At 40.9% G+C, this 25,014-nt stretch overlaps 1 protein-coding gene across 6 annotated transcripts in view; it reads right to left on the reverse strand.

Annotated features, from left to right (window-relative positions):
• The window catches only part of SLC9A9 (solute carrier family 9 member A9), a 414,620-nt gene that overhangs the window by 179,299 nt on the left and 210,307 nt on the right, over positions 1-25,014 (reverse strand). For 5 of the 6 annotated variants that reach the window (XM_061636943.1, XM_061636945.1, XM_061636942.1 and 2 more), the window contains 2 exons: positions 9,093-9,206; positions 7,128-7,239 (listed from right to left, as the gene is read on the reverse strand). In XM_061636943.1, coding sequence (XP_061492927.1) covers positions 7,128-7,239; positions 9,093-9,206 — 226 coding nt within the window. The remainder of the gene's footprint in view (positions 1-7,127; positions 7,240-9,092; positions 9,207-25,014) is intronic. The other variant, XM_061636944.1, reaches the window with a different exon arrangement.

Genomic DNA, 25,014 nt, shown 5'->3' on the forward strand with positions numbered 1-25,014 from the left:
TGGAGGTCACTTCTCCAAATTTTGCAATGCAGTGCTCCAGCCAAGTAATGCATACAAACAAGCCTATACTAGTGCATAATCAATAATGCATATATTAGTAAACAGAGCAAACAAAAATGTGTTATATGAAGAATAGTTGCATACATAAATGAGTGCATTAAGAGGAAATTCATACTAAAAAGCAGATTATGTGTGTGTGTGTGTGTGTGTAATATTTGCTAATATGAGCCCACTCAGGCAGGGAGACCCCATGGGTATGCCAAAACATGGAACCAACAGTGTTAGGGTAACAGCCTTAGGCTTTTTTCTCAAAATGCTCTGTGTTTTGAAGCAGTCTTTCTTGAATCATGACTGTGAGTGGATACATGAATGCTGATGCCATGTGCAGAACTCTTGTGTTGATTGGTTTTTGTAGGATGCTGTGTGACACTTCTTTGGGACACTTATAGGACCATGCTACAAACAGGTAATTCAGTTTTGCACATGGCTTCAGCATTCACACGATTACCCAGTCCTTGTTACTAACAACTATAAGGAAAGAATGGGGAACCTATACAAATAACCAAATTATCCCTGATAAGTTTTTTTCACCCCAGGGTAGCTTGTTTGTCTGCATCATCCTTCCAAGTGGAAACAAGGATTTTACCACACACCATGTGCAAATGTGTAGTAAAATACATGGCAAAAAGGTCCATACTCATCCACAGACTCTGACTGTCATATGTTAAGGAGCTTTCCTCATATTAATTCAGTGATGTAACAGCAGCTTTTATGTGGTGTTATTTCACAATGCCATGGCACGTGACTGTGTACAGGAAGCAAGTGGGTGAGATTTTAGAAGGTCCATCTAGTCCAGTGTCCTGTTCTAACATTGGCCAACCAGATACCTATGGGAAGCTAGCAAGCCAGACCTGAGTGCAAGTGCACTCTTCCCTCCTGCAGTTTCCAGCAGCTGGTATTCCAAAGTATACTGCCTCCAGCCATGGAGACAGAGTATAGCCATCACGGCTAGTAGCCACTGATAGCCTTATCTTCCATAATCCATAATTTGTCTAATCCTCTTTTAAAGCCATCCAAGCTGGTGGTCATCACTGCCTCTTTCCCTAGTTAATTCCATGTTTTAACTATGCACTGTGTGAAAAAGTATTTGCTTTTGTCTGTTCTGAATCCTCCAACATTCAGCTTGATTGAATATTCCCAAGTTCTAGTATTTTGAAAGAAGGGGAGGGGTCTCCCTATTCACTTTCTCCACACCATGCATAATTGTAGACACCTCTGTAATGCAAGACTCATATTTTCGAGGGTTTCTTGGTTCTTAAGTAATAGAAACATGGGGAACTGCCTTATACCAGGCCAGACTATAGATTCATCTGACCCAGTATTGTCCATCTAGCCTCAGACTGGCAGCAGCTTGGCTCCCCAGGTTCTTTGGAAGAAATCTTTCTTCTTACCTAGTACATGATCCCTGTGCCTTAAAAAAAATCAAAACCAAAAGAAATAATAATAATAATAATAACAATAATAATAATAATTTTATCCCACCCCTCCTCCCAGAAGGAGCCCAGGGCAACAAACAAGACTGGGATAAGGTCTCTTCTTAAAAGGCTTGTTGAAAGAGGAAGATCTTCATCCAGTGCCAAAAAGACAACAGAGATGGCACCTGTCTAATATTTAAGGGGAGTGAATTCCAAAAGGTATGTGCCACAACATAAGAAGTCCATAGCTAGGACCATCTGCATGTAAAGCATGCACACTATCACTGAGGTATGGTTCTTTTTCTAAGCTATGTCCACTGCCCCAGCAATATGTATGTGACATAACTCAGACGGCCTTTAATCTAGCCCTCTTGCTGTTTCATGTTTAGAGCTGGATAGAAATCCTTGTTAAAAACCAACTCTGTTCCATGTGCAAACATTCACAATGGCAAAGTAATGAGTAATTTTCAAAATGATTTTAAATGTTTGGTGCCTAATAATAAAAGGTGGCTTTTAAGCTAGAAGGTGGAGTGACTTTTGCAATGTTATAAGTAATGTAAAGTTATACACCTACGGATACTAAAAAAAAAACTGCAAAAAGATAATGATGGGGTAGAGCCAGATCCATGTATCAAATGTTTCCCATGGAGTGGTAATAAGTACGCTAAGCATGAGCCAACAATATGGCATATTTACAAAAGCACCCCTCCCAGGGCCTGGCTATATAAAAGAAATAACTGTGTTTTGCACATGTAAAAGACTTTTTAGCATGCCTACATTATTGTTTTATGGGGAAAAAAATACAAAGCAAATTGTAAAGCCCACATAATGAACAAGTCCTTTAAATTAAATCAGTAATTCAAACACAATGCTAAGAACATTTTACAGATATTTATGAATTTTATATGTCTCCCATCACTCCAGTGAAGAGGGAAGGTATGGCGGATTTGTTTCTTCAGCCAATAAAATGCAGCTGCATCTAGAAAATCATACGGTGGCCTTTGAATCATGCACAACAATATTGAGAATGCCTATTTGGGACAGGAAACAAAACTGATGTATCCAAAGGAACTTCCAAAACCTATTGGGTGTAATAATAATTCAAATTAAAATCTTCCTGTAAAAAGAGATTTACAGTTATATTTTTATAAACTTGGTGTGTAATTTGCATCCATATGCACTCATTCTTGGGCTTTAAATTGTTAAGAAAATTTCAGAGAAATATTTCTTTTAAATTCTGTTTGTACCTTGTGCTTCTACTGTGCCAGAAAGCTGAAAGGTTGCAAGGTATTTAGCATGTTTAAACTCAAGGATCTTTCTTTTTTTTCTTTCTTGCAGGGCTTGAGGTTGGTCACAATATGCTATGGACATGCCCAATGAAATTCCACATGATCCCATCTTCCCCTTCATTCATTGCATATGACAGGACATGAGACCAGTCCTTAACTCTCCCACACAGAGCCTGTGTGAGTTTACACCACCATGCCTAGATGAGGTGAAGTCAAAAGGAGATAAAATATCTGTGGATATCCTCAAAAAGGATATTATACAGCTGAAAAATATTCAGAAAAAAAGCAACCATAATGATCAAAGGGTGGGAGCAACTCCCCTATGAGAGAAGGTTACAACCTGTGGGGCCTTGTAGTTTAGGAAAAAAATAGAGTAATGGGGGAATACGATAGGGGGGTACAAGATCACACACGATATGGAGAAAGTGGGCAGGCAGACTTCTTTCTCTCTCTCTCTCTCAGTACAAGAAGGACCTGTGGTCTGATCCAGCAGGGGTCTTCTTATGTTCTAAGTGTCCCAGCGGAAAACTGTCTTCTAAAATTATTCCCACATGATAGCCTGACGAAAAAGGAAATAAATCCCAACAAAATGAAGGCATGATAAAAGTGGGATCAAAAATAGACTCTAAGTAACATAAACAAATCTAATATGTGAATTAGATTTTGTTAGTATACACTGTTTTCATTTGGATTCTTCTGTTTTTGAAACAAGTAGGTACATATTTTGTTTGCTTTCAGTTGTCATTAGATTCTGTATAACATTAATTTATATATTATATTTGTTTATGATAGTTTGTAAGAGTGTATTTTTGATCTTAATTTTTTTAACTATTCCCACATTGTGCAATAAATATTTACAACCTATAACTATTCAAAAGTAAATTATAAGGATTTCAAAGGGGCACACTTCCCAGTAAATATTGTTGTGTGCCACCCCAATCTCTGAGTGGTGTGAGACTTCCAGGGGTTCTTGTGCTTACCCAAGATTTGGTTTCCTTGGAAAAAAGATCAGTGGAGACTATTGTGTCTTATAGGATATATGGTTTATTTACACATATTCTCAACCTGAGCTTAAGATGGAGGGGTTCACAGCATTAACAGTCCATCAGATTTTGCTCCTCGTTGCCCATAGCCTTTTTTGGGGTCCCTTCAGACACAGAAAGCAAGCAAGCCTCTTTGCCCCTTTTCAGCTCCCAGCCTTCCCTCAGACTAACTGAAAACAAGTCTCTCTTTGGTTCCAGGATGAGGGGAGGGGAGGAGGTCCTCTCCCCTGAAAAGAGTTGCAATAGCTCCCTTTGGATATGCAGACTGACCATTCAGTAAGTCCATTAGGAAAGCAAACTAGTCTGACCAGTAGTGCTGGTTTCTTGCTTGCATATCCCAATTCCAGATAGAATATCACAGGCTTGAAGGGGACCCAAGAAATCATCTAACTCAGCTCTCGATCCCATAACAATATGTTTAGGATTACAGCATATCATCGCATTCTGTGGAAATATTATTTACCCATCATTTTCCAGGACATAATTCAATACTGATTTTCTTATATATGTCTATTGCATATTTTATGTTCTTTGATCTGAAAATCATAATAAAGCCAACTGGGTCTGGTTGTTACTGAGATTATGCAACCCTATACATATCTGCCTGGAAGTAAATTCCATTGAGTTCAGTGGAGCGTACCCCCAGGTAGGGATAGCCATGTTGTTAGTTGCAGGGGGAAAAATTGTGTCACCTTTAAGAGTAATATGCTAATCATAGTGTAAACTTTTGTCTATGAAAAACCACTTCATCAGATGCAAGTATATCAAATGCAGAGATATTAGTAAGTAGTATAGTGTGTTAGCACAATGGCTCCCCAACTTTCTTTCCCCATGGACCACTTTAAAAGTGCTGAGAATTTTGGCAGACCACTTAATCATTTTTCTGGTCTGTTGTAGCACTTGTAATGTGCTGTGCTAGATGCTGTATAATTGTATTTTTATTGCTTCTTTTATTTCATGTATTATATTTCATTAAATTACAGTTTGCTTTTCATACTATTCAAATTGTAATATAATAAAATGCAATATTAGAAATAAGAGAAGCAATAAAAATACAATAAAAATCAGTATATCAATATTTAATGTGGAGATGGCGTGGACTACCTAAATGAAGCTCATGGACCACTGGTGGCCCATGGATCACAGTTTAGGAATCCCTGTATTAGCATGTGATTCTCAAAGTATTATGGAATGAAAAAGTGTTTGAAATGAAACTTGATGGTGTGAGCAGTTGGATTACTATTCTGTGAGAATAAGGTAAGAATGACAACTGTTCATTTATATTTTTGACTCTCCATTTGTATCCCCACTAAAATCTTCTACCTAATAAAAAAGCCCCAATTATAAACATATATTTACTGCCTTGAACTGATGCTACCACCATCTTTGTTTCTGGCTTTCATTATTAGTGTGCATGTGCATGCATAGCAATGGCTGTAAACAATCTTAGTGGCACATAAGACTGTTAGATATATCCTGGATTTAAATGGAAACTCTTCAGTTTCTGTCTTTGTAGCTTCGCACAGAACACTTATGTGGGTGATTACTCTTTGTATATAATAGATTACTTTTAGCAGGTAGCATTGGAATTCCAGTGGAACTATATAAACTTTTAAATCCGTGTATGTTAAAAAAAATAAAAAATGGGACGGTTATAGAGAACAAGAAAAAGGACACTGAGCCATACAATGCCAATTTCACCTCCTTTGCTATTTTCAGTGAGACACGTGGATGCATGTGCTCCATCTTGCATCATTCTCCCTGTGAGAAGGAAGAGCACAGAGGTGAAGCTTGCTGGAGTGTATGTGTGTATGAAGGAGGCATTTTGACTGGTTGACCAACAAGCAGAAGGAGGTTTATGGTAGTGATGGACAAATCACACAAATCAGATAGTGGGATATCCAGGCTAGGGATGAAAGAATCTGTCAGTTTCTATTCTCTCAGGTTTTTTTTTCATTTTTCCAATCTTAAATGCAGTTCTCCACATTTCTGCAGCAATTTGCAATTATTATTTTTTAAATTCTCATGAAAATTCTTCAGCATATCAGTGTGAATTTCTCCTAATAAACATATTTTTGTATGCAGTTTTGACTAATGGGCTCCTACTGGGAGAAAGGGTGGGATATAAATATAATTAATAACAACAACAATAACAGCAACAACATACATTTTTGTAAGCATTTTCTCCTAATATAATGCATTTTTGTATGCTATTTTCACAAAAATTCATTTTTGTGCACACTTTCCCCTGATATATGCATTTTGATAAACATTGGTTGGTCGGAGAACTCACTGGAAAATTTGGATAAGTGCGATATTTAAGGATGGCTGTGTTTTGATTCTCATATTGTTTTGGAAAGTGCAAAATTAACAGATTTGAACTTAAATGCAATCTGAATTGAATTTCTCTCCCATCCCTAATTCAGGCTGATGCATTCAGCACTCACATTATATACTTTGTTATCTGTGTGGTAGAGAGGAGAGAGATGCATGCTGATATCAGCATCATTGGAAGACTGTCACAGCTCAGAAGATGTCTTAAATAGGCCACTATCCCACCAAAGCAAGCACAGAGCTTGCACCAATCCCCTCAAAGATGAGTGAGCCTGCTCTGATGGGACAGAGATGAGGCTGTTTTTCTACAATAGGTAAACAGTATGCTAGTAGCCATAGTAGCTACGCTCTTCCTCCATGGTCAAAGGCAGTATACTTCTGCATATACCAGTCTGTGGAAACTGCAGGAGGAGAGAGTGTTGTTGCACTCAGGTCCTGCTTATGGGCTTCCCATAGGGATGGGGCTGGCCATCATGAGAACAGGATGCTGGACTAGAATAATAGAATCATAGAACCATAGAGTTGGAAGGGGCCTATAAGGCCATTGAGTCCAACCCCCTGCTCAGTGCAGGAATCCAAATTAAAGCATATTCAACAGGTGGCTGTCCAGCTGCCTCTTGAATGTCTCTGGATGCCACTGGCCTGATCCAGCAACCTCTTCTTATGATTAGGTTTTATGCTGTATTCATTTTGTTTTCTGAGCTGCTGCTTTCAAGTCCGCTTCATAAACTTTTATGATGGACAGGCAGCACCCTGGTAATTAAAATTATCAAAATTGTTATTGTATGTCATTGAAAGGGACAAGGGCAAGGCTTTTTGATGTGAGGATAAATTTTTCCAGTCAGCTCCGTGGATCATGGAACAGCTCATTTGTAATTGCCTAGTAAACCATGCCTCCCACCCCTTTTCTTTGAAAGAAAATTACACTTTTCCATGCAGGTTTCTCTTTTCAGCATGTGGCATGGTGGCAGAACCAATCAACTTACCTGAGAACATCATCATATGTTGGAAATTCCTGGGAATCTTTTGTTTTCGGCCCAAGTTGAGAATGAACGTAATTGGGTATATGTTACAGGCTCTTGCTATGAAAATTGCCACCTACATAATTTGGAGTGAGAGGTTAAGGAAGGTAAGAAGGAAAATGACAAAACTAGATGAGCATGTGCCCACTGCTTAATCTAAAAGAAACACGGGAATCATCAGGGCAGGAACAAAATGAATATTTTCATAGCTTACTGACATCTACTTCTTTTTCTTGGGTTTCTTTCTGTCTTCTCTTGAACATCTCTCTCCTTCCCCTCCCCATTTCAACTACTCTAAATTCATGTTCCATTTTTGTCAAAGACAACAGCAATCTCTCCAAGAAACCCCTTGCTTGGTATAAATTGTTCAGGCGCCAACAGTATTATTTCCTCAAACAGTAATTTAGGAAGGATAAATGTACTTTGGGACATGATTACTGTCTCATTTCCTAACAATTCATATTGCATCTGTCTACGATTCTCCATGCTGGTGTCTGCCCCCCACCTTCCAATTATTTCTGTAGAGCTCAGAAAATTGTGTTGGTTTTCTCATTATTCCTCTGAGCATCTAATGCCAAAGTTGGTTTAACAGGAATTTTAGATGAAATAATAACATTTTAAAGAACAAAGATGGAAAGACAAAATTACACCTCTTAACTGTATACCAATATCCTCCTGAAAGGAGCTTTTCTTCACAACCACATCCTATGTAACAGGCCTCTTCTTCGTCACTCTAAAGGGTTTGGCCATGTTGTCGATGCAAGAAGAGGAGGGCAACCCTGTGGCATACTCTAGAAGCAATCTTGGTGGGATCTGAGGATATAGCATATAGATGGGGAACATGTGGTCCTTCAGAAGTTGTTAGACTCCAGCTCCTACCAGCCCCAGCCAGCACAACCAATAGTCAGAAATCATGGGAGTTGTAGTCCAGCAATGTCTGTAGGGCCACAGGTTCCTCACCTCTGATCAAGGTCAAAATTCAGTGGCTGCAATATTTCATTGTACATTCAGTGAGATGGTTTGTATGGACACCATGATAAACCATGATATATACCTGAATTAAGAAGTGCACACTGATTGCTTATACCTGTAGTTTTCTAAAAAGTGTTTCAGCAAACACTGAGGTAGCTACTGATGAAGAACATGTTGGCTTTATGCTATTCCTAAGGTCAGAAGCCATAAGCCTCTGGGAATAACAGTGGGAGAGTGCTATTGCACTTATCTCCTGCTGCTTGGCTTCTCATGAGACATCTTTTTGGTGATTGTGCAGAAACAATATGCTGGACTAGATAGGCCTTTGGTCTTATCCCACAGGGCTCTTTTTCTTATGTTCTTATGATCAGTTCATGTGGACAAGCATTCCTGAAAGACAGCTTGCACTGAGTACTCTCTAGAATTCTTCCTCTCTTCATGCAGAGCATCAGTAAGGCAAAGAACACCTGGCCATGTGTTCCACACTATGGAACAATATGCAGGAGCTCTGTGGCATCAGTGTAAGGGTGGTGTTGGGGGCACTCTTTGGCTGACATGTTCATACAGAAAGGGTTCCCTGAAGCCAGAACATTTGAGAATCATTTGCTTACAGTGATGTCTGCAGGATGAAACATGTTACACAAAGGATAGCTCTGTGTAACAATATATATTTTGAGGCTGTAGTTCAGATGCTCATGATGAATAGAAGAAAAAGATAAGACTAGTTCAGGTTCTAAGTCCAATTAGCTGTGTGAATCAAACTTCAACATACCAAAGATATTTTCTGGAGGCAGCTTGATTTTGGACAGAGAAAACAGCAGCAACCTTTTCTGGTTGCAGAAAAAAATATCTCAATTCTGGCTTAGAGCCACAATTATTATATTAAGTGTACATCATATACTGAACTTTATGAATTTTCCACATCATGTATTTGCTGGTACCTGAAACAAAGGATACAAATGCTCCAAATATAAACAGTGGATTGAAGATGTGATTTTGGAAAGTGAACAATGCTAATCCCATATAACAGAAGATAACATTCTCAGCCAAAAAGTTCATGAACTCGAACAACTGAAATGAGAGAGTCACAAAACCCATTATCATCAGGGCTTCAGGTGAATAGATATTACACGTTCAACAAGGAACATAATTTGGGGAGGGTAAAATGAATTTGTTAAATTCATGAAATGATCCACAAAACATTTAGTACATAGATTTTTAAAACATTTAGTCTCAATACTCAGGGTTGCAAGCAATGGTCTCAGTGAGTGCGGAAAAGAATTAAAAGAGTGGTAACCTGCTCAGTTGTAGTAGGAGAACAGATACACTACAGTCAGGGTAGTTGTTAAGAGTCTATAGTTTTGGAGCTGGGGAAACCTATGCTCCCTGGATTCCCTGCCGTGTATCTCTGCTGTGTGGAAAACATGAAGGGTGCTGGATTTATAACCCCAAGATGTGCTGCTTCTTGCTATGGGTCTTCTATAACTAAGGCTACATTCACATAACACATTTATTCCACAATTTTTCCACTTTAAGCAGTCATGGCTTCCCCAAGAATCCTGGGAAGTGCAGCTTTTTAAAGATGCTGAGAGTTGTTAGGAGCAGAGCTTGGAAAAGTTACTTTTTTGAACTACAACTCCCATCAGCCCAATCCAGTGGCCATGCTGGCTGGGGCTGATGGAAGTTGTAGTTCAAAAAAGTAACTTTTCCAAGCTCTGGTTAGGAGACCCCTATTCCCCTCACAGAGCACCAGTTCCCAGAGTTCCCTGTGAAGAGGGATTGATTGTTAAACCACTTTTTATTTTTTGACTGCAATTTTATAATTTTTGTATATGTTAAATAATAACACTGGCTTCTTAAGTAATCCAGGGAGTTCTAAAATGAGGGGATTCTAACATGCTTACCTCTCCCCATATTAACACTTTTGTCTCCATATTAAGACATTTATTAAATTACTGAGAAAGAGTGATACCACTTTAGCAGGGAGGAGGAGTGAATTGGGTGTTTTAGAGCAGGGAATGGAAGCCTCTGGCCCATGGGCCTAAGCATGCTCACCAGAACTCCCCATTTGGCCCACAAGGCTGTTTTGGCTATGCTCACCTACCATACACCAAATGTCATTAATAACATGAGGTGTGGGGCAGGTAAATGTGGGGTTTGGAGGAAAACAGTTTTGCAGGTACCACCTATCAGCTGATGAACGGTCCCTGCAAACCATCTTGTGCAGGACTTTCTATCAGCTAATTGTCAATTCTTTAGAAGCACTGGACACACTTTTTGCCCAAGCAGTCAGGTGATTGACAAGTGGGCAGGCTCCCTATGAAGCAAAATAAAAATGTGCTTTACAGTGGATTTAATCCCAGAGGTGAATCTAGAGTAATTAGCCCCCCCAATCACATTTATCAAGTTATCCTAGGGATGCTGAAATATAAAAACTCCCGAAAGCACCACAGGGTTGTCTTTGTCACAGAGCAGTTCTGCTAGGCCAGGCGGGGAAGGGAGGGGGAGAGACACAATGTCTGACAAGCTGCCAAATCCAAATCCTTGCAAGGCTTGCACCTTCAGGTCAGACAGTGGGAGAAAGCTTCACTCCCTTCACAGTTGTTTTTTGTTTATTTTGTTTTAGTATTTCCCTTCCCGAGAGCCAGCGTGGCATAGTGGTTAGAGTGTTGGACTATGACCTGGGAGACCTGGGTTTGAATCCCGACACAGCCATGAAGCTCACTGGGTGACCTTGGGTCAGTCACTGCCTCCCAGCCTCAGAGGAAGGCAATGGTAAACCCCCTCTGAATACCGCTTACCATGAAAACCCTATTCAAGGCTCACCATAAGTCAGAATCGACTTGAAGGCAGTCCATTTCCATTGCATTTCCCTTCCCACTGAAATTAAAATATGTACAGGCAGGCCCCGCTTATACGGCAGGTTCCATTCTGGACCCCCGCAGTAAAGCGCAAATCGCCGTAAAGCAGAACCCCATTGATTATAATGGGGCGTATCGCGTGAAAGTGCCCCGAAAATGCCACAAATTCGCAAAAATTGGCTTTAAAAAGGGGAATTAAAGCCGCCGGATTAGCAGAACGCCGGGAAGCGAAGATCCAGTAAGCGGGGCCCTACTGTATGTCAGCTGGAGGGCTTGCTTGCTTTCCCCATGTTCCTCTAGATACCCCTCCACTGCTGGTGGGGAAGCAAAGCAGCAGGAAACCTTTCCAGGAAGCTCCCCTGATTGGAGCTCTGTATTTGTGGACAGAGCTCTCTCTCTCCAACTGCACAATCCTCTGACTCCTGAGAAGTCCACACCCAGTAACCATAGGATCCCAGCTGTATACAGTAGGGCCCCACTTCCTGGCACTTCGCTTCCCGGCGTTCTACTAATGCGGCGGCTTTAATTCTGCCTTTTAACGCCAATTTTTGTGATTTTGCGGCATTTTGCATCATTTTCGTGCAACGCGCCCCATTATAATCAATGAGGTTCTGCTTTACGGCGACTTCCGCTTTACGGCGGGGGTCCAGAACAGAACCTGCTGTATAAGCGGAGCCTGCCTGTACGTTCAAATGTTTTCCAGAATTTCAAAATGCCAGAGGCTGATGTTTTTTACCTTTAGTTTGCCTTTTCCGTAGCTACCACACAGGATTAACAAAATTCCTAAGTATTGATATGATTTTACTTGCTCAGTCTTACGTGAATTCAAGCACCTTAGGTGATCAGTGAAATGGGCTTACGACCAAAGACAACAACTTTGGTTTTGTCATCATTAATACTCAATGAATTTTTGCAGCAGAAGTTGCTCAGGGCATTAATGTAAAATGACTTTGAAAGAAAAAAAAGAAGTACCATGTTGTTGGCACAGACGAGGCAGGACAATTTTGTCTTACTGGCTAAGGGCAAAATATTGTCATCACAAACTTCCACTGTAATATTATTTATCTTAAAAAGTTGGAAAGGGTGACAATTTATTTATTTATTTATTTATTTATTTTGTTGCATTTATATACCGCCCATAGCAAGTAGCTCTCAGGGCGGTAAACAGAATAGGATAAAATACATACATCATAATAATAAAATCACAAAACATATAAGACACAATGAAAACAAAATACTATTAAACAAAATATAAGATGATAAAAGGATAGCATTACAAGATTAAAAAAATAAAAAGATTAAAATGATTAAAATGATTAAAATGCCTGGGAGCATAAGAAGGTCTTTACCTGGCGTCGGAAAGATAATAATGTAGGCGCCAGGTGTACCTCTTCGGGGAGGCTATTCCACAACTCGGGGGCCACCACAGAAAAGGCCCTAGATCTAGTAACCACCCTCCGGGCTTCACGATGGGTTGGTACCCGGAGGAGGGCCTTAGATGCTGAACGAAGTGAGTGGGTAGGTTCATAGCGGGAGAGGCGTTCCACCAGGTATTGCGGTCCCACGCCATGTAAGGCTTTATAGGTCATAACCAGCACCTTGAATCTCGCCCGGAATCAAATAGGTAGCCAGTGCAGGCGAGCCAGAACAGGAGTTATGTGCGAAGACTGAATGGTCCTCGTCAATAGTCTAGCTGCCGCATTCTGCACTAGCTGAAGCTTCTGAACTGTCTTCAAGGGCAGCCCTATGTAGAGCGCATTACAGTAATCCAATCTCGAAGTTACCAGAGCATGAACAACTGAGGCGAGGTCATCGCCATCCAGATAGGGGCGTAGTTGGGCTACCAAACGGAGATGGTAAAACACGTTCCGTGCCACCGAGGCCACTTGAGCCTCAAGAGACAAGGAAGCGTCAAAAAGGACCCCCAAACTACGGACCTGTTCTTTCAGGGGGAGTGTAACCCCATCCAGAACAGGATGCACATCCACCATCTGAGCGGGGAAGGCGTTCACCAACAGTGTCTCAGTCTTGTCTGGATTGAGTCTCAGTTTATTAGTTCTCATCCAGTCCATTATCGTGGTCAGGCAACGGTTCAGCACATCAACAGACTCACCTGAAGAAGATGAAAAGGAGAAATAGAGTTGCGTGTCATCAGCATACTGATGACAACGCACTCCAAAACTCCTGATGACCGCACCCAGAGGCTTCATGTAGATGTTAAAAAGCATGGGGGACAAAACCGACCCCTGAGGGACTCCACAATGGAGAGTCCAGGGTGTCGAGTAATGTTCCCCAAGCACTACCTTCTGGCGACGATCCGCGAAGTAGGAGCGGAACCACTGCCAAGCAGTACCCCCAACTCCCAACTCCGTTGGTTTCTTTAAAAGAGGTCTCACTATTGCCTCCTTGAGGCTACTAGGGACTACTCCCTCTCTCAAGGAGGCATTAACCACTTCCTTGGCCCAGCCGGTGGTTCCAGCCCTGCTAGCTTTCACTAGCCAAGATGGGCAAGGATCCAGAAGAGACGTGGTTGCCCGGACCATTCCAAGCACCTTGTCCACTTCCTCGAGCTGCACCAACTGAAACTCATCCAACAATAAAGGACAAGGCCGTCAAAAGAACACTAGAAATAATCTGATCCTTGGCAGCTGATATTATTTAATTGCACATTATATCATCTGCACTGGCTACCAATTTGCTTCTGGACTCAATTCAAAGTGCTAGCCTTGAATTTGACCTTTACAACCCTAAACAGCCTAGGACCAGAGTATCTTATCACCTGCATTCATATAAATCTCCCCACCTCTTGAGATCATCTGTTGAGGTCCTGCTCCATGTTCTCTATGTCTGGAGTATGTTAGTTGGGTATAAGTGACAGTGCCTTTGCTGTGGTGGTTCCAAGATAGTGGAGCATCCTGCTGAAAGAATTTCACCTGTTCCTTGCCTTTCAGTGGGCAGGAACATAGGAACAAAGAAAACTGCCTTATATCAGGTCAGATGATTGGTCCATCTAACTCAGTACTGTCTACATTGACTAGCTGTGGCACTCCAGGGTTTTAGGCAGAGAGTCTCTCCCAGCTCTACATGGAGATGCCGGGGACTAGACTTGGGACCTTCTGCATGCAAGGCAGATGCTACACCACTGAGCTACAGCTCTTCTCTCTAAGGCAGCCTTTCCTAACCAGTGTGCTTCTAGATGTTGTTGGACTACAACTCCCATCAGCCTCAGCCAGCATTGCCAATGGTCAGGAAAGATGGGAATTGTGGTCCAACAACATCTGGGGGCGCACTGGTTGGGAAAGGCTGCTCTAAGTTAAGACACATTTTTTGCAGCAGGCATTTTCAGGCCTTGACTTTTGAAACAGATTCTGATTAGAGGTTGCTTTTATCTTGGCCCTTTTGAAAATTCTTGTTTTAGCTTATGTTTGAATTGATCATGTATGATTTGTTGTTTTACTTTTTTGTACATTGATTGTCACCTTGAATATTGTATAGACAGAAATGTGGGATAAAAATGCTGCAAATAAATGCACAGAAATTGGTATATAGGTATACACTGGGTGGTATTCAGTTCTAGTCCTACTCAGACTAAATCCGTTGAAGTTAATAGACAGACTAACTTAGGTTTGTTAATTTCAGTGAGGCTACTCTGGGTAGGACTTAGTTGATTAGAACCCATTGTGTGCATGTGTGTATATACACACACACTGAGCACCACTTCTAGATGCCAAATTCTATATGAGATACTAGGAACACAGGAAGATGCCTTATACTGAGTCAGACCATTGGTCCATCTAGCCATTGGTCCATCTAGGCATGCTGGGGCCCTTGGGAATCAGCTTGCCCTGGGCCCTGGCGTGTGCGTGCACATGCGTGGCCCCCCACCTACCTGTCTCCTGTCTTTTACCATTGCCCTTAATGAATATGGCGGCTGCGGTTTCCCTAAGTGGATGAAGCCTCCGCCACCATCTTTGTTGATGGCATGCGTGCATGCTACGTGCATGCATCTCTGCCATCAACTAAGATGGTGGCACGGGCTTCAGTACCTTAGGGAAACTGCAGCCACCATCTTCATTAAGGGCAATGGTAAAAGGCAGGAGACAGGTAGGTGGGGCAAAGGAATGGCAGGCAGGCAGAAGCTCCTGCCCTGCGATCCACAGATAGTGCTGCGGATCACGGAAGGGGACCAGAGGGGCCGCTGAGGGGCCCCCTGTAGCTCCAGGGGCCCTCAGGCCAGTGTCCCACCTGGCCGCCCTTTAGAACCGGCCCTGCATCTAGCTCAGTATTGTCTACACTGACTGATAGTGGCACTCCAGGGATCTCTCTCAGCCCTACCTGGAGATGCTGGGGACTGAGCCTGGGACCTTCTGCATGCAAAGCAGATGCTCTAGCACTGTGCTATGGCCAATCCCCATGTAGCCCGCATCAGTGTGCAATGCTTTTGTGGTGCTTACTCTATACACACTGTTATAATTTGTTTTGATGCAAAGAAAGTAAATGTTACACTGTCAAAAATAGATCCTTCCCAATTCAATTTGTTTTTTTTTTAAAAAAATGTTCTATAAACAAAGATCAAGAACCCATTAAACTGAACCATGCACTACAGCCATTCTATTCTTATTTCCACCTAATTTAAGATGCCATTTTAACATTTGACAAAGCTTGGCAATAATTTTACTGTTACGAGAAAACAATTTTCTTCCCTGTGGAAGGGGGAAAAATCCCTATCAAGTGATGATACTCCTCCCATAGGGCCTTTTCGGTTGTGGCTCCCGAACTATGGAATGGTCTCCCCGATGAGGTGCGCCTGGCGCCGACGCTGCTATCTTTTCGGCGCCAGGTGAAAACCTTTTTATATTCCCAGGCATTTTAATGCGTATCATTATATGTATTGTTGTATTTTGTTACTGTTTGATTATTTTTGTTTACCTTTGTTGGTTTGATTCTATTGTTTTATTGTATTTATATATTCCTGATTGCTTTATTTTATGTACACCGCCCAGAGAGCCCTTGGGCTTAGGGCGGTATATAAATTAAATAAAATAAATAAATAAATAATGAGTTTTACAGGGATGCTCAATTGTCAATTAGCTTAATAGGGTATATGAACTGGAAGTGTTTTGCCAGATGCATAGCTTGGTAAAGTTAAAGGCAATACCCTCAAACACCAGCAAAAACAAACTTTAGAGAACTACATTTTTTTTAAAGCATGGCATTGGTCTTTTCCCTGAATTTACTCTTCTAGATTCATCTCTCTGTGTAAATCCCAGTTAAAAGGACTTTCATAGTTGAATGATCCTGTTGCTCAGATGGTTCCTCTTTCTGTTAACTCCATCACTGAACATTCATAAATCACCATATTAGAAGAGTTGTTATGGAGACATTTCTCTTTACATTTTCAATAGGGCTTATGTGTTTTTTAATCATGGAAGGATGACAACAGAAAAAGAAACAGCTGAGAAACATTATTTCAGATAAAGATTGAAGGAAATGAATGGTATAAATGCTACGCTTAGGTGCAAGAGAAATCTTAACTGCAGTTGTGGATCCATCAAAGATGCAGAGCATATAAAATTGTATGGTTCATGGTCTCTGGCTCTGCTGAGTCACTGCATAATACTTTCACCAAAAATTGTCAGAACAAGTTTAAGAAATTTGTTTGCTGTAGAGTGAAAGATTTTTGACAGTACAAACTGGGAGATGAGCCAAAGCTAGGATTACTGGTGGGCACTAGAAACAGGTCCTTTTCAGTGCAGGTCCCATAGGAGATACATATGGCTACTACACTGACAATTTTTAAACAGTTCTTGAAGGGTTTTTTAAAATTCCCAACTGATTTTAACTGATACTGATGTTTGGTATTTTAATCTGCTGCTGTTGTTTTTTTAAAATGGCTGTTTTTGTTGTCTGTCTTTGTGTTTGAGAACAGGCCTCTCATCCTGGGGCTTGCAGTTAGGGGTGGCCAGTCAGGTGGAGGCTGTTCCTTTGCATCCCAGATGACTGTGCCCAGTGCTTTTTTTGTGACAGGATTCACTGGTAAGGAGAACCATCACCTCTTTATTTTGCTGCCCATGCCAACCTCATATTTTGCCAAAACAAGAACTGAGCATAATGCTCAAGAGGTGGACGATTGGTACCAGTTGACGAGGTTGAAGCTGAGAGCAGAACTACTCATTTGCTGCAAGGACTGAGCTCATAGTGACCTTTGAGGTTACCATGGGAATGATGTTGATGATTGTTTTTGAGTCTGCTACCATATCGGTCTGTACCTGTTTGTTTTTTGGTTGCTACTGGTGTTGATGTTAGTTATTTTTCATGGGAGGGGTTTGTCCAGTACCACATGGGGCTTTTTAGTTTAGAGAAAAGGTGAGTAAGAGGCAACATGACAGACAACTATACAATTATGCATGGTATGGAGAGAATCGATAGAGAAAAGGTTTTCTCCCTCTTTCATAACACTAGAACTTCTGGTCATTCAATGAAGCCAAATGTTGGAATATTCAGGACAGACAAAGGAAAGTACTTCTTCACACGGCATATAGTTAGACTGTGGAATTTGCTCCCAATTCCATTGGCAGTAGCACTATATTCAAGATGGTCTTTCATTCTAACCACACATAATATCATGTTGTTGTTGTTGTTAATTACATAGGATATTATCTCACATTTCCTTTTAAAACCTCATGAAGGTATCTATATTGAGGTCACATTCAGGTGATATGAAAATGTATTTATATTTATTTATTCAATTATTAGATTAAAAAGGCAGATAATCAATCACCTAAAATTATTAATCCTCTGTAAATAGGTTTACTAGATGAATCTCTGTAAATCAGATAAATCAGTCAGTTGATAAACAAATAAATAAATTAAGGGCAGTCTCCCCCAAACTTTGGCCCTCTTCATACCCATCAGTGGCCATGTGGGAACCATTTCTTTATGGCGTGATTTCATGTGGCTGTGGAATTTTGTGTGAATATATTGACCATGTTGGCAGGGCTGGTCATAAGGCACTTTCCCACTCAATTGTTAACTCTTCCTTTCAGTAATTGAGAAGGATCCATGCGACTGACTGTTCTATTCACATACAGATCACATCCACGCACCATACATTTGAATCACTCTTACACCACTTTAAACAATCATGATTTCCCCCAAAGAATCCTGAGAACTGTAGCTTGTTAAGGATTCTGAGAGTTGTTAGGAGACCTCTCAAAGAGTTACAATTCCTCAAACCCTTAACAACCTACAGTCCCCAGGATTATTGGGGGGGGGGGAGCCACGACAGTTTAAAGTGGTATATGAGTGCTTCAAATGTATGGTGTGTAGTATAAAAGTGTTTCAAACGTATCTTGTAGATGTTACTACATACTGCAGTAATGTGGCACTGCTTTTGGCTCCATAGGACAGCAGCTTCCATACAGCAGAGGAGAATAGCACCTTAGATTAATTCATTTCTGTATGATGTCAAGCAAGAAAACACTGAAGCTTCCAGCACTGCAGAAAGGGATGCTTTGCCTATGAAGCTGAATGGATATTGTAAGACAGCCTTTCCCAACCTTTGGGTCCCCAGAGGTTGTTGTACTAAAACTCCCATCAGCCCCAGTCAGCAAGGCCAAAGGTCAGAAATGATGGGAATTGTAGTTCAGCAACATCTGAGGACCCAAAGGTTGGGAAAGTTAGGAGATTTAGAATGCACGTCTGCACCCAGCAGTTCACTGGCTGAGAGGTGTTGGGATGAAGTGGAAGGCTTCTGACACAGTTGGAAGTGTAGATTCGCCATCTCTGTCAAAGACACACCTGCAGAAATGCCTCTATATGATGTGGAAAAGCTCTGCCAGCTATGCTGCTCCTCCGGCAGAGTTCCACCTGTAAATGGGGTGGAGTTGTGGGTAGGACACTGGTGGCATGGGGAAAGAGCAACCAATGTTGAAACCTCATTTCACAGACATAATTACAAACACACCAGAAATTGATCCAAGGACAGAATCTGACATAAGTAACTCTCCTCCCATTGACTCAAATGAGAGGAAACAGGATAAAAAGATGATCACTTTCTCCAATCTTCTGCCACACAATGGACATTCTGTGGATGTTGTTCTAGTGGAACATGCATGGAAATGGAAATATAGGATTGCTCTGTAATATGTCTGAGGGTCATTAAAAATGACAACCCTATGTAGTTACGGTTTACTGATGAGTATGAAATTGATGACATTTGAACATTGCTGTTTAATTAATACACAATGATCAAAAGTGTTTCATGAAGTCAGGGATTATTGATAAATCAATAACAAAGGAAGTTCTTTTGCCTGACTTTTAAATTAAATTGCAAGTGAATACAGACCACATCAGTTACTGCTGGCATTTCAAACACTTTTATTACATGCTAATCATTTTACCCATTTTCTCTGTTTCAATTAGAGATTTAAAAACCACGACAGGCAGACAAAAACAGGTTTTACTTTCAAAGCCACTGTCCAAAATCTTTGACGCTTTGGGTAAAAAAATGTTAGGAATGATGACTGCTGACAGTGCAGTGGTGTTAGGTTCTTGGTTCTTAGGTTAAGCGGCTTAGAATAGGAGGAATCATGCATATAAGAAGATAAGCCCCTGGTTTATTTTTACTTCATATGGGGTGAACATTTTAAAATATGAGCTTATTTTAAAATTGCAGCTTGAAATATAGGATCATGGGATGTTTTATTTCTGGAAGGGGATTCTGGAGAAAGGCAACATTGAGAGGAAACAACAACAACAAAGATGGTGAATTATCAGTTGTTTGTTAAAATATTAAATATTAGGCGGTGAGCCTCCATACAATCTGTGGTGATCTTGATACACACAACAGAAAAAAAATACTATGCTGTCATGTGCTTAGTAGTGTGAATCAGCCGTGAGTCAGATGCAAAACTGACATGGGTCATGTGGCTATGCAGAATGTACTTAGTTGAGACCTGGAAGCTGAGAAAAAATAGCTTTCAGCAGAAAGGAAGGCATAATTTGAAGCCAATTTTGTTGTTGTGCCATACAGCTGACAAAGAAACTTTGAGTGCTTTAAGACTTAATTGGTCTCCCTGTGCTCACTGGAAAGAAGTAATGTCTTCAATGTAAACCAGTTGTCCCCCAAGCCTCTAAACACTAATATATTTACCTTTTTCTTTTTGCATTGATGTTGGGATTAATGGAACAGGCTGCTGTTCACGTTTCAAAAGCAAAGAGGAAAATCAATCTCATTCCCCCTCCCAGCACCCCCACATGGCAATTCTCTTGTGACTTGCCATCATAGCACTAACCTCTGGCAATCAATTCCATTTCTAAGGAGACAGAACACAATTCATTCACCTTCAATTTGCGGAGAGGAAAGCCTCTATTCTGCAAGATTAATACTTGAAACAAGATCAAAAACAATTTTCGTTGCTTGCCAAATTTTGGGAATGCCTAGTGGTGAGATATTCATTTAGCCTGATTTGAAATATTAGAACTCAATATTCCATACCATGGCCCTTGAGTTCAGGAAAATCTGTTTTCTAAAGAATTTCATGGCCTATGACTTTGGAATTCACTGCCAGCTGACATCTGCAAAGCTCCCGCACTTCAGGTCTTCTGAAAGGCTTTGAAACCCATGAACTTTCACTAGCTTATTCATGAGTCTGATTCTCTGTGGTGCTATTGAGTTTCTTTGAGTTTATGGTCTGGGGAAAAATGTGTTTTATCTTTGGGCTGGGTGTGTATATTTATTGCTGGTTTTATTAATGTATGAGTTTAATGAAGGTTTTGTATTGTGTGAAGAGGTGCATCTTCAGCGTATGGCTGAAATGATATAATAAAATGATTTACATCACACTACTATATTATGGCTACACTATGAAGTATAACATTTTATTCACTTATGGAACTGGGGAAAAAATCCCATCTGTCTGTGCTGGCTTTTGTTTCTAGAGGCATTATCATAGGAAGTTGTCACCTCCCCTACAGTCACTGGATGAGGTGCTGTAACGTCACAGAATATTCAGAATCATTCTGCCCAAATAAAAACCTTAATTATTTAGCCAAAGGCAATCAATTATAGCCCCCCCAAAAAATTACTCAGAGCATGATTAAAAACAAAACAGCACATCCAGCCTTAGCACAGTATAAAAAGGTGAAACACAACCATTTATAATTTAACTCAGTACTTTAACTGAAAGTTAACAACCCTGTTATTAATTGTTCTGAATTATGTTGGCAGTCAGTCATATGGGATTTGGCCCATTCCTTTCTAATAGAACTGCAACTAGGAAGCTAGCTAGCTCAGATATGATCCTATGGGTCAGGTTGATCAGCAGAAATACTGTTCTCTACTCCCCAGTGCCTTGAATCTCCAACCACTTTCTGTCTTGGGCAACTACACAGACCATACTGCAGCACTATGTTTCCTAGGGTTTCCACAGCTGCTGTCCACATTGACTCCACCACTCCTCCAATGAGAAACAGAAGCCATGCTCAGGAGTTTGCCTTAACTTGCTATGGGTTAAACTGGGGATAGGGGACAGGGGCACATAAGCAAGTACCACCCCAACATAACTGGGTGCATCAGTTGCACCCTTTTGAATTTTGTGTGATGATCGTGAAGGTCTGAGGGTGCTTGTAATGTGTGTTTCAATAAATGCGCTCTGAAACTCTCCCCGTGATTGGAAATCCTGATAAGCCCATATTTCCCACTGTTTTGAAGGAAGGGGCATAGCTCAGTGGCTCAGCTGAGCATGTGTTTTGTAATCAGAAGGTCCCTGATTTAATCCCTGACATCTTCAGCTAAGTGGATCTCAGGTAGCATTGCTGGCAAGACCAGTGGTGTTGACAGGCCCAGACATGGGTGCACATTCGGGGGCTTGGAGCCCTGCCCCAACAACAACACAGTACCAGTAACCACTCTTCCTTCCTTCCTTCCTTCCTTCCTTCCTTCCTTCCTTCCTTCCTTCCTTCCTACTAGGAATGAATTCTCACTGTCACTGCACAACTTAGAGTAGATACATCAATTGAAACTTCAATCTGGTATTGTCCAGCAGTGATAAATGTTATTATTAACATTTGTATGGGTTTTATTAAAAACCGAAAATAGAAACAATCATATAAGAGAAATGGCTGACATAACATTTCTCACCCCTTCCTCACATACCCCACCCAATAGAGGAAAACAATACAGTAAGAAAGAAGAAAAGGCTGAATACGGAAGAAGAAATGGAAGATGGAGAAGAAGGGGAGGAAGGAAATGGAGAGCAATAAAGAGGAACTGTAGGAACAGAGGAAAGCAGGTAACCTAAGGAATTAATATCCCAAATTATAGAGGAAATCTTGTCATTTGCACGTGAAGATGTCGGGGTGCCTCACTGATTATAAATGATTAAAGAACATTTTAAACCTGGGTAAGCAATGGCTGTCAATGCAGAAGGAACTCACACATGAGAAAAGAAATAGGTGTATTGAGGGTGTGAAGTATAAGTTCTGACAATGGGTATCTCTTTATGCTTCCTCACTCTTGACCTTACTGACATGGGTGACACTGCTGGGAGTACATGACTCCCGACGGCATTGCTCATAGAGTTCACTGGAACACACAATCCCACTCACCATTACAAGGTGATGATCCAGCAACTATTCTAAGTGATTATGTACCAACATTAGATGCTGATGACGACATTAAGGAAATTTTTTATAACCAGCTGGACACCATCTTATCAGAGATACCTAAGTAGGATACAATTGTCCTCTTGGGTGATTTCAATGCAAGAGTTGGGCGTGATTTCAATTTATGGCCAGAAACCATTGGGAAAGGAGAAGTCGGCAATAGCAAGCTGAATGGAATTCTACTTCTGACTAAATGTGCAGAGCATAATCTTGTTATTACAAACACATTCTTTCACCAGAAAAATAAATTTAAAACATCATGGAAGCACCCTCGATCAAAACACTGGCATCTCCTGGATTATGTAATTGTCTGTGCCAGAGATCATCATGATGTACTCCTCACTAGGGCCATGATGAGAGCTGATGACTGCTGGACAGATCACCGATTAATTCGATCCACTTTGGCCATTAATATTGTTCCTCAACATAGGCTCCAAGAAAGAAAGCCAAGGTGTAAAATGAACATCCATGCCCTTCAAGATCCTGCTATGCGAGCCTGCTTTCAAACAACTCTCAAGAAACATCTGCTGACTGAACTCCCTGAAAATGTTGAGGAACACTGGATTAAACTGAAGACATCCATTATTGCAGCATGTGAATAAACTATTGGATACCAAACTAAGAAAAATCAGGATTGTTTTGATGAGAATGATAGTCAGATTGAACATATCATTGACAAGAAAAGGAAAACCTTCCAGATATGACAGAAAGACATTAACTGTGCTGCTAAGAAAAAAATCTATGCCAGTGCAAAAGCTGAGGTCCAAAGAAGAACTAGAGAACTTAAGAAAGCCTGGTGGATAAAGAAAGCTCAAGAAATCCAGCACTTTGCAGATACTCACTATGCACAGGGCTTTTGTAATGCCACAAAGGCCATCTATGGACCAACAAGTTATGGTACAAATCCCTTACATTCAATAGATGATACCAAACTTCTTAAGGATAACCAGTCTATTGCACTCCACTGGAAAGGGCATTACCATGACCTCCTTAATTGTAACTCTATTGTGGCTGGTGAGGTCTTCTCACAAATTCCACAACAAACTAGAAATGAGCTTGAAGTATCCCCTAATTTGGATGAAGTCAGTAAATCAAATGAAGAACAACAAAGCTAGTGGACCTGATGGGATTCCTGCTGAGAAGAAGGTGGCCTGAATTTACACAACAACTTCATAAGCTCATCAAAAAAATCTGGATGAGGGAGGAGATCCCGGAAAACTTTAGGGACGCCATAATTATCATGCTTTTTAAGAAGGGTGATAGAACAGATTGCAGGAACTATCGAGGTATCTTTCTTCTTGCTACCGCAGGTAAAATCCTTCCAAGGATCCTTGCAAATTGCCTCCTACCAATCTCAGAGGATGTCCTCCCTGAATCTCAAAATGGTTTCCGCCCTTCCAGGGGGACAGTGGACATGATCTTCACTGCACGACAGCTTTAAGAAAAATGCCGGGAGCAGAATCGACCTTTATATATGGCGTTTATTGATCTGACTAAGGCCTTTGATACTGTGAATGGAACCGCTCTCTGGATTATCCTGAAAACTGGATGCCTTGATAAATTTGTGAATATTTTGTGACTCCTTCATGACAACATGACAGCTACAATTTTGGATAACAATGGCTTTCAGAGCAATCCATTCAGAGTCAGATCAGGCGTAGAACAGGGATGTGTCATTGCTCCTACTTTATTTGCTCTCTTCATTGCTTTGATTCTACACCTTATCGAGGGGAAACTTCCTACTGGTGTGAAAATCATATATTGAACAGACGGAAAGCTTTTTAATCTCAGTAGGCTGAAAGCAAAAAGTAAGGTAATGTCAACCCCTGTCGTAGAACTTCGATATGCCGATGATAATGTGGTCTCCGGACATTCAGAGAAAGATCTTCAAATTATCCTAAATGTCTTTGCAGAAGCATATGGAAAGCTTGGGCTCTCACTTAATATTAAAAAAGCCAAAGTGCTTCATCAACAGGTGCGAACTAGTCCCTCTGTAGCACCATCAATCCAGCTTAATGGTGTGACGCTGGAGAATGTTGATCTCTTCCCCTATCTTGGCAGCCATCTCTCTGTAAAAGCTGATATCGATACTGAAATTCAACATCGTCTGAGCTCTGTGAGTGCCACATTCTCCCGAATGAAGTATATAGTGTTCAAGGATCGGAATATTCACAGGGAGACCAAAATGCTTATTTACAAAGCCATTGTACTTCTGACCTTACTGTACACCTGTGAAACATGGACCATTTATAAATGCCACTCCCAACTTCTTGAAAGAGTCCACCAACACTGCCTCTGGAAAATTCTGCAAATTACTTGGGAAGACAGATGGACTAATGTTAGTGTTTTGG

This window comes from Rhineura floridana, chromosome 7 (genome assembly GCF_030035675.1).
Source record: "Rhineura floridana isolate rRhiFlo1 chromosome 7, rRhiFlo1.hap2, whole genome shotgun sequence".
Lineage (NCBI taxonomy): Eukaryota > Metazoa > Chordata > Lepidosauria > Squamata > Rhineuridae > Rhineura > Rhineura floridana.